This window comes from Lactuca virosa, chromosome 6 (genome assembly GCF_052849685.1).
Source record: "Lactuca virosa cultivar CGN04683 chromosome 6, Lactuca_virosa_CGN04683_v6, whole genome shotgun sequence".
NCBI lineage: Eukaryota > Viridiplantae > Streptophyta > Magnoliopsida > Asterales > Asteraceae > Lactuca > Lactuca virosa.
The window spans coordinates 46,024,670-46,040,277 of record NC_136431.1 but is presented as its reverse complement, the minus strand read 5'-3'; the positions used below and the strand labels follow the sequence as shown (position 1 = coordinate 46,040,277).

The following is a 15,608-nucleotide window of genomic DNA, read 5'->3' as shown; positions in this document are numbered from 1 at the left end:
TTAGCAATATGGGATAAAAAAATGTGTTAGCATCTTTATTTATAATTGATTGTTTTCACTTTAATTTTTTTATTAAGCGATGTGGAATAAAAAAACATGACACAAAAATACACATGATAAATACGAATTTGATATCATATCGTCATGGTAAACAAACTTAATAAGCTAATTTATTCTATAAATAAAGGTCTCCATTAACATTTAAAATAGTTACATAATTCATTAGTCATTTTTTATGTTAGGAAACTTTTCCAAATATTAGAATTTGATTTATATATCAACTTAGTATATAAATTATTATTATATTTAATGTCAATGATTAATAATTTAACGTCAATGATTAATAATTTTCAACAACATATATTTATCAAAATTATAACTAATTTTAATTTGTGCAGCGCGTGATCTTTTGAAGATAATTTCACACCCTTTGCCCATCAACTATAATAAATAAAGATTCATTTTGCTACATGTCAATCTCTCATGAGTTTTGACACTTGTCATTTTATTATATTTTTGAAATAAATAATATTCGCATGTCAATTTCTAGGTTTTTCCAATTTTTAAAATTAAAAAGTCACATAATACTTATATATTTATATATGCAAAGTATTAAATGTAATAAATATGACAGTAATTGTAATTAATACGTTTTTTCTTTTTTTATTTCAAAATTTTATTTAAAATATTTAATGTTTATATTTTAATATTTTTAATCAATCCGTGTAATACACGGGTTTTACACCTAGTAAGCTATAAAACCTAAACCGCAACCTCACATCTAAAAGGTTCTCACAAATAAGATATAAAATGGAGTGTAGGTTATTTTTGTTAATATTTTTATTTAATGTTTTGGTGATTTCGGCATTCCTATATTACTTTTGAGACAAGTGTCATTGTATCATTAATATTCCTCTCTTTCATTTCTCAAATATATTATTTTCAAAAAGATGCTTACATGATTTTTGCTTTTTACTCAATACAATAATTACTATATATTATTCCATGAATTTTATAATTGTAAAAAGGGTATTATATGCTAATGGTATCTTCGTATAGTCGAGGACATTTCGTTAACTAAAACTAAATAGAGGTAATAGCAAATTAGCCCTTCAAAAGTGGTGGTCCTCACAATCTAATATAATTACTTATACAATTATACAATTATACAAACCGCGTTATATCGTCAAGAGATTTATTATTCAATAAAAAAAACATATCATATTTAACACGTTTTTAATAAAAATTAAAATACTCGGGTTTTACACTTTTACTGATCCAATGTCCAATCAGTCTCATGAATGTCGAAATCTAGTTACATTTTGGTCGACCGTTAGAAAAGTAAATTAGAAATTTGGTCCCTTTCAATTTACTCAAAATCACAAGTTCCATCCATATTTTGAAACCATCTTAATGTCACCCATAAGTTTGCATTTAGTTGTGAATATGAGATTTATTTTACTGATAATTGCAAATTCAGTCCAAATTTTAAACTTATTTTCATGGGTTGGTGATTTCAAAATTTAGACTGATCCTGCAATTTTAACAAAACAAGAAGACTAAATTTGTAATCTATTCTTTTGAAACTTCGATCGTATAACTTTGATCATTTACATCAGTACAATGTCACATGTATTTCAACTACGCCACATCAGTTTTTGCAACAATGTCATATGTATTTCAACTATGCCACATCAGTTTTTGCAAGAATCACTACATGAGTACAATATCAACTTTCTTTCAAAAAGAATCTCACAGCCACATCAACAATTACTTTATATATTTTAACAAATACCTAAACTGATTATAGATAATAACTATTCAATAACAAATAAACAAATTATATAAAAAGTAAGTTTTAGGATAAATAACAATAAAAGAAAAACTCAATAGGAAAAAGGAAGCATATAGGGCTCCACTTGTGACTTGAAAGCATTTCAAACAGTTGCATCCGGTGATGATGTGGCTTTCAATTGATGCCGAATAAGCATTTGCAAGAAGAAAAAAACAACCATGTGGATGCTGTTAGCACTTCAATCCTATTATATATAGGCCCAATTACACCTATTATCAATTTTCTTAAGCAAGCCCACTTACAAAAATTGAATTTAGGCCCACAAGGCCTGTCACAATGTTTAACAACCAACATGAGATAGGTAAATCACACTTGTGTCTGTATAACACAATTACATATTACAATATCATGAAACCCGTTTTTCTTTTTCTTTTTTTTTCTTTTTTTTCTTTTTTTGTCACAAACCCTATAACATCACTTTTTCTCTCTTAAGCTTCTTATAAGCTCCAAAATCTCCATACGCATTCCCGATACACTTATTGAAGTAACCCTTTCCTTAACAAACAAAAACCATAAATCATCCTCGTTTTTGTTCCCATCACCATCAAACCACCTACATATTTCCTTAGCAATCGCTAAAACATACAACCCACAATCAAACCCATTGACTTGTTGTGGGGTCCGCTTGTATTCCATATACCTTGTTTCAGTATCATCCAAATCACCAGTAGCGTACGAAACAACTCTTTTGTAAAGCCGTTTCGCGTGGTGGTTATTGACACCATGGAAGCTGTCATGGTGGACAAATAAGTGTTTGGTTTGGAAAAATACAAGTAGGCTCCAGTGGGTCCCGCCTTCGGCCACTGCCACGTCATCGTTGTTGTTGACTGGGAAGAAGATGAGTTGTTTTGATGGGAGGTTTAGGGGTTGGAGGAAGTCTGAAAGGGTGTCTGTATCTGGACAGTTTGTTATCCAGAAGGTGATTGAAGGAGGGAGAAAGAGGATTTGTTGTGAATGGAGTGAAGAAAGATGAGTGAAGTAGAATTCGATGATTCGGTCGTTGAGAAAACATGGGTTTTTTAAAATGGTGAGATCTGATTGGAGGAGGACTACGTCGTTGTAACTTAGGATCTTTTCGTTAGCCATGTTGATATGGTGTCTATAAACAGAAGGTTAAAATGGTCATTTCCTTTCATTCGGTAATTAGGTTATACATTTGATGTTTATAACAAACATGAAGTGAAATTTCAGGGATAAAGAAATCAACAATGAAGAATTCTATGAATCTGGAAGCAACACAATACCTGAAAGACTATGGAGTTTGGAAAGAGAAGAGGGTGGAGGTGGTTTTGTTGCTTTATGTTCTCCAATTTAAGCATCAATTGCCATTGTCAAAATCCGAAACCTGCAACAACATTTACAATTTACAACAAATTTAATTGAAATTCAAAAACTAAACTCATAGGATGACTTGAAATTCAAGCAACAATAACAACAAATTTGACACCAAATCAAAGCAATTTAACTGAAGATGGCATTGATAACGTTAAACAAATGGACAATGATCATTATTTGGAACTCTAAACAACTAAAACCCACACAATGTTTGAGATTCAAGCATTACATCAATCTCATCTGTCCTCTGTCTCAAAAAGCCCATATCCTAGAGAGCCCATATCCTAGAGAACACTAAATAAGTAAGATTCAGGCAACAATAACAACTAAACTTCAAAATCAAGGCAATGATAATCAAACGCAAGATCAAAATAGCAGATAAAGGGAATTCCGAGATTTAGACGAAAGAAAACCCTAGCTTAAGTGGCGCTGTAACAGTTTAATTCGGTGTTCGTGTGCGAATTTACAGACGAATCATATAAATATAAAGAAGAAGGAAAATATATATAATCTGAAGGAAATACCATTGTTGCTGCGATGGATCATGGATGTGTGACATCGGCTGGAGAACGGAGGAGAAAAGTGTGGAAAAGTGTTGAATGTTTACAGGAAAAAAGATAACGAAATGGCACATATTTCTGTCGAATAAAATTGATTAAAAAAAAAAAAATTCCGTTGCCGGGACTTGAACCCGGGTCTCTCGGGTGAGAGCCGAGTATCCTAACCAACTAGACTACAACGGATTTGTGACTTTGATGTCGGATATTTTCTATATAGATTTTATTTCCTGATTCAAAGTAAAAAAGAAGTTGTGACTTTTTTGTTTTTTGTTTGTAAATTTACAGACTCTAACATGTATCCTTTCACTATACTACTTATATTAAATTTACAAACTCTAACATGAGCTACATCATAAAGTTTTGATGTTATGACGAAAACTAAACTTTTTTTATTTAGTGGTGTGTATCAAAAAAAATTAATGTAAAAACTTTCGTATTATGGATGTTAATGTTTGTCTTTATTATTATTATGCATAGAATAGTAGATGGAAATTATATAACAGTGTGTTGTCATTTTTCTATATAACCCTACATTAAATAACAACAGTCTTTACATGTTAGTAATATTATATTTTACAAAAGTAGTCGATAAAGTTTTTAAGTTGGTTAGAATATTTTTATAAAAAATAATCATTATAAACTTATTATGAAAATTTAGTTCAATATCATTTTTAAAAATATTAATAACTTTCTTAAACTACCATTTGCGACATAGGATATATGTTTGGCAAAATTAGTTGGTACCTAAAAGATTTAGTTTTTTTTTTTTTTGTATAAAAATGTTAGGTAAAAATAGTTGTACACTTTTGAAATGTATAAAATGATACAAAACTTAAAAGCTCCCAAAATTTATTTGAAGTAACTTTTTGACTAAAAGGTTTTTGTTTAAAACAAAAATTTTAGAGTAAATTATGCGAATCGTCCCTTAACCAAAATGCATGTTTAGTCTCTATTTTCAAAAATTAACTCGGATCATCCCTCATGTCAGTAAAATTTGCATGGTTCATCCCTCGTTAGCTTAAATTTGCACGTTTCATCCCTTTTAATACATAAAAAGACTATAATGTCATTTTCCTTTTCTTTTTTATTTATTTTGAACATTTTTGATATTTTTAATTATTAAAAATTATTTTAATTAGTTGCCCTGATTATTTTTAATTATTAAAAATTATTTTAATTACTGTTTCATTTTGTTGAATAAGACCTAACCACCACCACCGGAAAATATAGCACCACCGTCACCCCTCACTTCACCCAACCCAATCCTGCGTTCAAAGTTAACATGTTTCCCTAAAAATAACTGCAAGTCACCATCTTATCACCGAACTAGCAACATATACTCAAACCACTATCGAACCAGGCACGTTTATTGTTAACACCACCACCATCCTCCATCGGAAAACCCACTTGCAAATCGGGAAAGAATACTAGGGTCAATTAGGAAGCAAGAATCAGGGAGATGGAAAATCTGATTCGATACAAACCTGATTGAAAGCAGAGGATTTAGGGTTCTTAAATTGAAAGCAAACCTGATTCAGTAAACCTGCAAATCTAATTCATTACCGAGGGAGATGGCAAGATGGGGTTGTAAATCTACACGTCGTTCGACCGGTGAGCCACCATTGCCAACTGTGAGTGGCTATCGCCACAGAAATGTTGCCATCGTCACATCATCTAGGGTTTGCATCATCGTGTCTTTGCAGAGGAGGATCGTCGATGGAGACGATTTGGGTTCGATCTAAACCTGCTTCTCCAATATCAATGCCCCTTTTCTTCGATCTTGCATGATGGACTTGTAACCTAGTTTCGGTGAGGACGTAAGGAAAAGGTGAAATGAAAAAGGGAGGATGGGTTGGTTTGTGGTGGGTGAGGGTTTGATAGCATCGTCGGAGGTGTCTGGAATGGTCGGAGATGTCCTGAAGTAGTCGGAGTCGGCGATGATGCTAATGGAGATGACTGAAGAAGAAATGGTGGGAGAGAGAGAGAGAGAGAGAGAGAGAGAGAGAGAGACATGCTTAGGGTTTAAGGCATGTTTATTTAATATCTTTTATAAAAGGCAATAAATAATTATTTTCATAATAAACAAATCAATAAATAGAAAATAAATCAAGAAAATAAATAAGGGTAAAATTGTCTTTTAATGTCCGTAGGGATGAAGCGTGTTAGTTTTAAAGTAACGAGGGACAACCCGAGTTAATTTTTGAAAATAGAAACTGAACGTGCTTTATAGCACCTGCGATGATTCTTGTAAGTTACTAACTTTAAGCTCTTACTCCGACCAAAAAATTTTCTTTAATTAGCTTTTTCATATAAGTTAAAAATTAGAAACTCATAAAAATTCGTTGTCGAACATACTTATAATTCAAGTAGGATACAATCAATCGACATGATCCACCACCCATCCACCCTGCCTTTAAAACCGACATTGATTTGTCTAAAATTCTACAGCTAGCTTCCATATGTAAGCTTATTCTCCACCCCCACCCTATATAACAAGCCCATTAATTAAAGTCATCTTGACCAACCCTTAGATCAGGTCATCAGCATCCATTACCCGCTTTAGCATCTTCGGTTTATCAAAGGCTAAAAACATCAACAAGAATGACGCCTACATCACCAACGTGTTCTTAGAGCCTTAGTTTGCTAGAATGTTAGTAGAGATTTATGATTTCAAACACACAAACATGGACCAATGTTGTTATCACACATATGTATGTCTACATTGACAAAGTTTTTAACGAAAAAAAGTTATTATGGTTTGTAAAAAAAATAGATATAATTAATATTTATGATTTGCAAAAAATATCCTTATATTTTTGGGTGGTACTAGTATAGCCATTTCCCATGCTTCCAACATTCATGCTAATTTTTAAAATGAAAATGTCTTTTGAGTTTATGTTTGGCGAACTGTAACGTCCGTGTTTCGAAACTAAGCATTAATTCAATGATGTAATAGTCAAAGTCACCAATTGTAACCTATTTTAAAGTAATAAAGATGAATTACTTGAATATTATGTGAATTATGCGATTTTATTTGATTATATACTTGTTTGTAAAGATATAATAAAAATAAGCGTCAAAAAAATAAAACGTTAGATAAGCCCGATATCTATGAAGAAAGTTGTAGTGGTCGTGACAAGGGTTTCGGACTTATAAAGAACGCCGAAATCCGAGTTATAACGAACAAGTTATGGTCTGTCGAAGTTTCGCGACAAAACCGGCACGACACTGCGTGACGTAAAAAGTGAATTTACGATAAAATGCTTTTTAGTGTAACATCCCAATTTTTCAAGACCAAAAATTTTGTTTTTAATAAAGTAACTTATAAAATCATTTACTGGAAAACAACAACATCATCATTTCAATTCATCAAACCATATTCACATGTCTCAAAAACCATAACAGAAAGTAGTAATAATGTGAGAGTACAAATCCCATGGATCTCAAAATGCGGAAATCATGTGTGTGCGATGCGTTGCTACCGTGTCGGCTCCTTCCCCTTCGACGAAGAGGTACCTGAAACCAAAACTGAAAACCGTAAGCACAAAGCTTAGTGAATTCCCCCATCATACCACATACCACATAGTACTTATCCCTCGGTATCTTTCAACCGGTATCTGTCTGCCCTAACTGGAAGTTGGGCTCCCCGTCGGTATCTTTCAACTGGTAACCGGGAGCTAACCTCCCCTTCGGTATCTTTCAACTGGTAACCGGGGACTATTTCACCCCCTACCACTATCACATACTAACATATCATGATCACACTACTAGGCATGCATGGGTACTGTCTACCCCTTCGGTATCTTTCAACCGGTAACTAGGGACTATTTCACCCCTACCACTACTAACACATATGTCGTAGGATCCTAGCACACAAAACATATCAGATAACAACACACCAGATAATTATCACAAAGACAATCATCAAACAAACAACTCCTACTAGTGGGTCGGCATTGTGACCGTAGACCCACTCCTATTGGAAGGTAACTCACATCAATGTCGTGCAGTCTGAACGGTCATCGATGTCGGGATCAACTCCTCTCAACTTCTGCAAATAACAACCTTCCTTAATGTACCCTTACATACCCTTAACCCTTACAAGGGTTACTCAGGTCAAAGCCAAAGTTAAAGTCAACCCCTTGGTAAAAGTCAACTCTGGGTCAAGGTCAACGTCTGGTTGACCCGACTAGCCGAGTTGAACCAACAACTTGTCGAGTCCCCAAATCCTTAAAACACTAAAACCCCGACCCTACTCGTCGCGTCTTGCACTTACTCGTTGAGTTCTCCTTCATACCAAGTCGGGACATTCTTCAACTGACTCGTCGAGTTCATCCTTGAACTCGTCGAGTCCTCCTTCATGCAAGAAGGTACATTTAGCCCTAGACTCGCCGAGTTCCTTATGAACTCATCGATTTCATCTTCATGCAGTTGGGACTAGGGGTGCAAACGAGCCAAGCTACTCGCGAGCTACTCGGGATCGGCTCGTTAAAAGCTCGACTCGAAACCGGTTTTAAACGAGCCCGAGCCGAGCTCGAGCTTAATATTAAGCGCGTTGATTAAACGAGCTCGAGCTCGAGCCTATGTCACTAAGCTCGATTAGGCTCGCGAGCCTAAACGAGCCTTTATATAATATAATTTATTATTATTTTCCAAGGTTGTAAAAAACGCTCGACGTTAGCTAGTCGGTGGACTGGGGTTAAGGGATTAATCGGCTAGGTGGGGATTAATCGGAGACCATTAATTGCTAATTCGTTGAATTTTCAAAAATTAAATATGACTAATATCATAACAAAGTTCATAAATATCACTAATATTATAATAAAGTAGGTTAATATGATTAATACAACACTAATCAATCTTCAAATGGTTTCTATTGAGATAGGACTTCTTCAAAGTGATAAAATTTCATCGTTTTCTACTGCTTCACTCATTTTGTAGGCATGGATTAATCGCTAGACGTCCTCTAATCGGTCGGGTAGCGCCTAGGGATTAATTGGAGATTAATCGGGACCTAGTCGGAATTTTTACAACAGTGTTATTTTCATATATTAAAATAAAAACATATTTGGGAAATTATGGATTTCGGGTATTAGTAAACGAGCTTGAGCCGAGCTTACGCTTATTTAGTCGCATCAAATGAAAAACGAGCCGAGCCGAGCCCGAGCCGAGCTTGTATAATGCTTTACGAGCTCGAGCCGAGCTCGGTAAAAGAAAGCTCGAATCGAGCCGAGCTCGAGCTTGAGCCTCGTATAACTTAAACGAGCCCGAGCCGAGCCTGACCAGGCTCGGGCTCGGCTCGGCTCGTTTGCACCCCTAGTTGGGACTTGCCTTGAACTTGCCGAGTTTTGGTTTCCAGGTCCAGTTTCACATCTAACTTATTGAGTCCTCTTCTAGACTCAACTAGTTCGATCAAAACAGAAAAGGGTTGGGGAACCATACCCCGACTCGTCGAGTCCCATGAACGACTCGTCGAGTCCCCCAAAGTCCATGTCCATACAGTTGATTTCAGTCGAGTTTAACACATCCAAAACATAGATCAAGCCTCCTAGGGTCCATAATACACGTAAAGTTACAAACTTGACGTCCATGCATGGGGTTTTTGGCTCAAAAGGATCTAAAATGGGGTTTATATGATGCATGGGACTCCCATGGCCATAAAGTTGGCACCTTTATGCCATGGGAACCCCCAATGGTTCCAGATCTGAAGTAATGCCCTTCTATAACCACAAAATCCTGAGAATGGCACTTACAAGGCTTAGAAAAGGTAGAAATGAACCCTAACTAGAGATCTAAGAGATAGATGGTCAAGGTTTCAGCTTTATACCTCAAGTGAGTTGGAAATGTGGCAAAACCTCTGGATCTTCTTGCCTCCTCTTGATCTCTCAAGCTTCCTTCTTCTTCTCTAACTTCAAATACACACAAAAGGCACCAAGAAGCTCAAGAACACTTAATAACTTATTAGGGTTTCGAGTTAGGGCTTTTCTGGACTGGGAGGGACGATGGAGGCTGGGTTGGGACAAGTTAAGGCGTTTAAATAGGGTGCAAACCCTAAATATTAGGGTTTCATCCAGATAGTCCTACTCGCCGAGTCGGGCTCCCGACTCGTCGAGTAGGTTACTTAGAACCCGCGTCCAAAGTCTTGTCTACTCGACGAGTTGGGCCTCCAACTCGCCGAGTCCCAATGTAAAACATACAATCTTTAAATTCAAAAAAATACGTACCGGGAACCGGGCGTTACATTTAGCCTTAGTGATCTAAACGAAAGTCGTAGCATACGTTAAACCGAGAGCGTGCATAAAAAGAACGCCCAAATCTGACTCCGTATGAGGAAATTATGATTTTTCCAAGTTTCGGATTAACAGTACACAGCCCGAAGTTCGAATAGTAGATCGAAAGGTTTTCGGTCGACACAACCTAAACGAGAATCGAAGGTCTCATTAAAAAGACAGAAGAAAACGGACGTCGGATTAAGAAGTTATGAATTTTTAACGGACTTTCATGTCCCGACCTATTAAAAATATAAATTTAAAAATAAATTCAAAATTAGTCGACGGATTCTAAATGAAAATTGTAGAGTACAGTCCCACCTACGTGTGGATATAAAGAACGTCGAAAACAGAGCTCGTATGCGAAAGTTATGAATTTTAGAAGTTGAGGGCATGAATTGTGAGTTGGGTGCAAGGCTACTCCCCGCGTAGTCCAAGGAACGCATCGCGTCCGAAGTACGCCCTGCGTACGAGGAGTGAACGCTGCGTGGTCTCCTTTCCTTCTGTGGTTCCGAAGCATCCACGATGCACCACCGAGGATCCGACACCTGCCCCTTTACGCGCCGCGTAGATCAGAAGTACGCCCAGCGTACCTGCGAGGCCTCTCGGCTATAAAAGGGCTGCGAGGCCAGCCTTCATTTTCACACCTTTTGCCATCAATTTCTCTCTCTACTCTTTCTCTAGCCTCCCTAAACCACCCCGAAGCCTAGGAAACCTCCCTAGCACTAGAAGAAAGCCCTGAAGCGCCCGAAGGCTCCGAGAAAAAGAGATTTTCGGTTTAGAAACTCTGCCCCCGCAGAGCCCGATTTTCAAGCAAACCTCCCGGTTTCGTCAAATGAGATTATTTTAAGAAGTGAAGCGTTGTCCGAATCACCACCTTATCAAGTGAGTGCATAGAGTCTTTCATCTTAACATAGATATGAAGTATTTTATATAAATTATGTGTTATGTGTGCATATTTACTTGAGATCTGTGCTAGATGAAAGATTTAAACTTCTTTGTTTTTCAGATCTAAACCGTATATGTATTTTGTTTTCAGATCTGAACCTTTTCTTCAGATCTAGATTGTAAATGTATTTTATTTTCATATTTGAACCTTTTCTTCAGATCTAGGTTGTAGATGTATTTTGTTTTCATATCTAAACCTTTTCTTCAGATCTAGACTGTAGATGTATTTTATATCTACAAATATGTTACGTAGAACATGGGTAGATAAATAATGAGGGATGAAAGATGATATAGATGAATATTGGTAGCTGCGCCACAACCTGTAGATGTTTTCGAACTACGATGTACTCTAAACATCCTAGCACCTGCGCAAAAGGATAATATCGGCAGCTACGCCTAATAGAGAACGTCATGATCCTAGCAGCTGCGCCTAAATGATAATATTGACAGTTTTGCCTAATAGATAGCATTGGCAGCTGCGCCATAGGCAACGATGGACATCATGTCTATTCCTTAGGAGAATCCTTAGGAATGAAAAAGTGAATGATAGATGATTCTTAGGGTAGATCCTTAAGAGTAAAGAAGATAATAGGGATGGGTAATTGGGTTGATTGTTTGATGTTTAAACATAATAACTATATTATTGTGGGTTGAAAACCCTATGTACTCACCAGGTTTCCCAACCTGGTCCACTCAGTTTATTTGTATCACAGGTGACGATATAAAGCTACACTACAATGAGAGATTAAAGAGATGTAGATCACTAGTGTAAATGAATGTAAGTTCTGTTTATGCTTATGTTTCTGTATTGACGTTGACATCCCAAATTTTTAAAATGAATAAAATACATTTATTCGGAAATGCTTTGATAACATATTTATTATGTTTTTCTGGGAACAAAATTCCGCAACACTTTTCTTTAAAAGTATACTCTGATTTTAAAAATGAAGCATAAACAAATCAGTCTTTTGTGGCCGTGAAAATGGGGATGTCACACGAACTAGCTGAAAAACTTATTAATAACTAAAAAACTAACTATTAGTTGAAAACTAGCAGATAGATAAAAAAACTAGTTGGTAGCTGATAAAAAATAATATGTGGTAAAACTGACTGAAATATGTAAAATGATATAAAAAGATATTAGAGTCCCATGCTTCCTACATTTATGTTTTCTGTGCTTTTTTGACATTTTCAAATTATGTTTATCTTAAATGCTGGTATTAGAGTTTTATTGTTGTGTTGGATTTAAAAATTTTTGAAAAAATCACTAAATGTTCATACATGCACATATATGAACATTCAAATCTGCATATATGCACATTTCAAAAAGAAATTAAGTATTTTATATCAAATGACTTCTAGCCTAATGGTATCAGATATTGTTTTTCTTTCTTGAGGTTGAGTTTCAAGTATCGTTTAAGACATAAGTGGATTTAAAAGTAGTTTACGATTATATTAAATTTGTCGTTTTAAATATATATATATATATATATATATATATATATATATATATATATATATATATATATATATATATATATATATATATATATATATATCATAGAAAAAATATTAGAAATAAGAAATAAATGTAATACCTTAAATCAACACAGTAGCATGTATCTCAATTCAGATATGATCCACGACCACGAGAACATGCCATCGTTAATTTTTTTTTTATTATTTTGATAGAAGATGTATAAATAGGTAAGAAGATGTTGGTCCATGTCTGCTCCAAGAAGGATGCGCAAACATGTTTAGGTCTGCAGTCTTTTGAAAAAAAATAGTCTGCAAGAGCAAACGTTTGCGCACTGTCTGCATGGAATAGACAAAAGAGGTCAGACAACTCTTCTTGAAAAAAAAATAAACACCACCTAAGACAACCTAAAAATGATTGAAAAACAAGTTAGCTTATAAGCTAGTTGTGGCGTACCAAACATAACACAAGTAGAACAAGGTTGGTGTTTATTTAATATATGTGCACAAAAAATAAATTGTCATGATTTAGTAACATAAACTTATTCGAATATTATGGGCGTGTTTGACAACAAGTTTTTAAGAAGCTTTGCTCACTTTTAGGAGCTTGACCTTTTAGATTTATAGAAAATCGAATTAAAAAAATTGAGTATAAGATTAAAGTTTTAATTTTAGAATAAAAGGATTATGATCTAAAAGTTATTTCAAGTAGCGTTTAAAAAAATGTTTGTCTTATAACAAAATTTTTAGGTTTTCCTTAAAAAATACCAAGTACGTATTATCCAGATATTATTTTATGTAATTTTACATATTTTAAAAGTTTAAAGTTACTTTTGTCAAACAGTTTTATACAAATAAAAATTACAGCTTTCATGTTCAAATAAAAGCTACAACTTCCCGCTAACAACTACCAACTATTTTTGTCAAACATACCTTATATTTCTCCCCCATGTTTTTGTTGGGTTTTAGTATACTACAACATCCTATGATGCACATACAACCCTAAATGCTTTGGATCTATGTTTTTTCTAATTATACATGCAATATTGTTTCCAAAGCATTAAACCTACAACTAGCATACAATTGTTCAACTGGAATAGTTTAATCAAGGTTCAACATTTCCTATTATTTTTGTTGCCAATTGCATCCCTTTAGTCACAGTTCGAAATTTTAAAAAATAAAATTTGAAAATTCATGTACCAGTAATAGCATTAACGTATTCTAAATGGAAAGGCATTGGATTTCCCGAGTCCATAACAAAACGACCCCTCCACCACCATAAAAAGACCTAATCACAAGTATCATATGGAAAATCAAGATGAACATCCAGATTAAATGGAAAAATGAAGAAATATAGAAGACAATGAATCATGTACCGATAAATTCATTATCAGATCCATCCTTTTGAGTCGGTATTTCGTGGCGTGATGGAATATATATTGGACATGTGAGGACCAGAGAGGGTGCGTGAAAACCCTAGAACTTGAAGGGTCTAAGGAAGCCAGACTTCAGAAGGTGAAGAAAAGGGGGAAGTGAAATTGTTGTAAGTTGCAGAAACATTGGACTTAACGAATAAAAGGAGGGTCAGAGGTGGAGATGAAATAAGACGCAATTCGTAAATATTCTTCTTGCCTGATAGAGAAAACCCTAAATTATAGGAGATGTCTCTGATCCGTGAAAGATTAGGGAAATGGAGCTTTCAATTCAAACCCACCAACAAAATGTTATAAATAGAGAGGCGGATGATGGATTTCTTCATACGTTATAGATGTGTGATGAGCATACACAGAATACAGAAACAAGTTTTGTCGCACACAAATCAAAAATCAAAACGAAAAAAAAATCAAAAACATAAAGTGATATAAACACAACTTTGAAGAGAGCAAAATGGAACTGAAAACAACATATTTTCACCATAGAAGAAGAAGATTCATACCTTTGAGTTCTGTAGTGGTCTGTGGTCGCAACCCTCTCCTACACACACACACAAATAGATAGAGAAAGAAAGAGATAGAGGGAGATAAAATGGAAAAATATGAAAGAAAGAGGAAGAGCAGATGATAGAGAAGAAGTGGAGGTGTAGTCAAATAGAAGCGGTCGATCGTCTAGGGAATGTAAACATGTACGCGTGTGTAGATGGAAGAGGAAGTGTCAAAGCTACTATATGAATCACGATACCTAAGCCGACTAACGTATTTCACGCCCAAAAAACAAAAGATTAACGTCAATAACACGCGCTCTTTTCACGCGCCAAATAAAAGACGTGCGTGAACTACACTTTAAACATAGATTCATACTGATGTAAAAAAATCGATATTTCAGTTCAGATTCACATTATGAACATGCTCAGATTCATAGTGTGAATAATAGTAAGTCAGATTCACAATGTGCATAAATCCATTTGTTGATTTTACAAAACTAATTTATAAGTAATGAAAACGTTAAAATATTATAAAACTACATGGAATATATTTTGATTCATCTGTAAATTTCACTAAGTTAATTTGCGAATGATCAAAAAGTTGAAATAGTAAGTCAAATTCACATTGTGAATGTTACAAAATAAAATATATACAGCTTAGATTCACATTGTGAATCTGAACTGATCGAGCTTTTTCACTTTGTGAATCTTAAAAATTGAAATATTTATAGTTTAGATTCACAGTGTGAATACACTATGATCGAGTTTTTTTTTTTTAAGGTGATGATGTTTTTTAATAGAGTACAAAAATTTAATATTTTTGGTATAATTAGTTTTTTTTCGGATAAAAATAAACTTAAATATTGAAAAAAATAGCAAAATGAAGTGGGTTTTCTTCGAAAAAATTTTTATTTTTATATATCAACATGGATCTCTATGGAAAGAGGACGAAAAATCGTGAACAACGGTATATTCGGGCTTTTTTTCGATAAAAAACATGGCCTAAAAAAAATTTTAAACGAAAAAAAAATGGTGGGTTTTTTTTGTAAAGAGTGGATTTTTTGGTATAATTTGGTGTGTGTGCGTCCAATGTAAAAGTGTACATCTATTTCCTTGGTCGTTGATCGTTATGATTTCCGACGCTCACGATTGGTTCGTTGGTTCCTTGGTTAATTATGGTTCTCTATTGAACCTCACCCTATATATATATATATATATATATATATATATATATATATATATAT

General features: G+C 34.5%; 1 protein-coding gene and 1 non-coding gene across 2 annotated transcripts; both read right to left on the bottom strand.

Moving 5' to 3' along the window:
• Window positions 1-2,004: 2,004 nt before the first annotated feature.
• On the bottom strand, window positions 2,005-3,812 carry LOC145118625 (Cysteine proteinases superfamily protein). Its single transcript, XM_079054317.1, has 3 exons — window positions 3,715-3,812; window positions 3,100-3,200; window positions 2,005-2,954 (listed from the first exon to the last, which is right to left on the bottom strand). Exon 3 carries the CDS (start codon window positions 2,939-2,941, stop codon window positions 2,270-2,272), a length of 672 nt encoding a protein of 223 aa, XP_078910443.1. The 5' UTR covers window positions 2,942-2,954; window positions 3,100-3,200; window positions 3,715-3,812; the 3' UTR covers window positions 2,005-2,269.
• Window positions 3,813-3,860: 48 nt separating this feature from the next.
• Window positions 3,861-3,933, bottom strand: TRNAE-CUC (transfer RNA glutamic acid (anticodon CUC)). Its single transcript has one exon. It is a non-coding gene; the product is annotated as a tRNA-Glu (tRNA).
• Window positions 3,934-15,608: the final 11,675 nt, after the last annotated feature.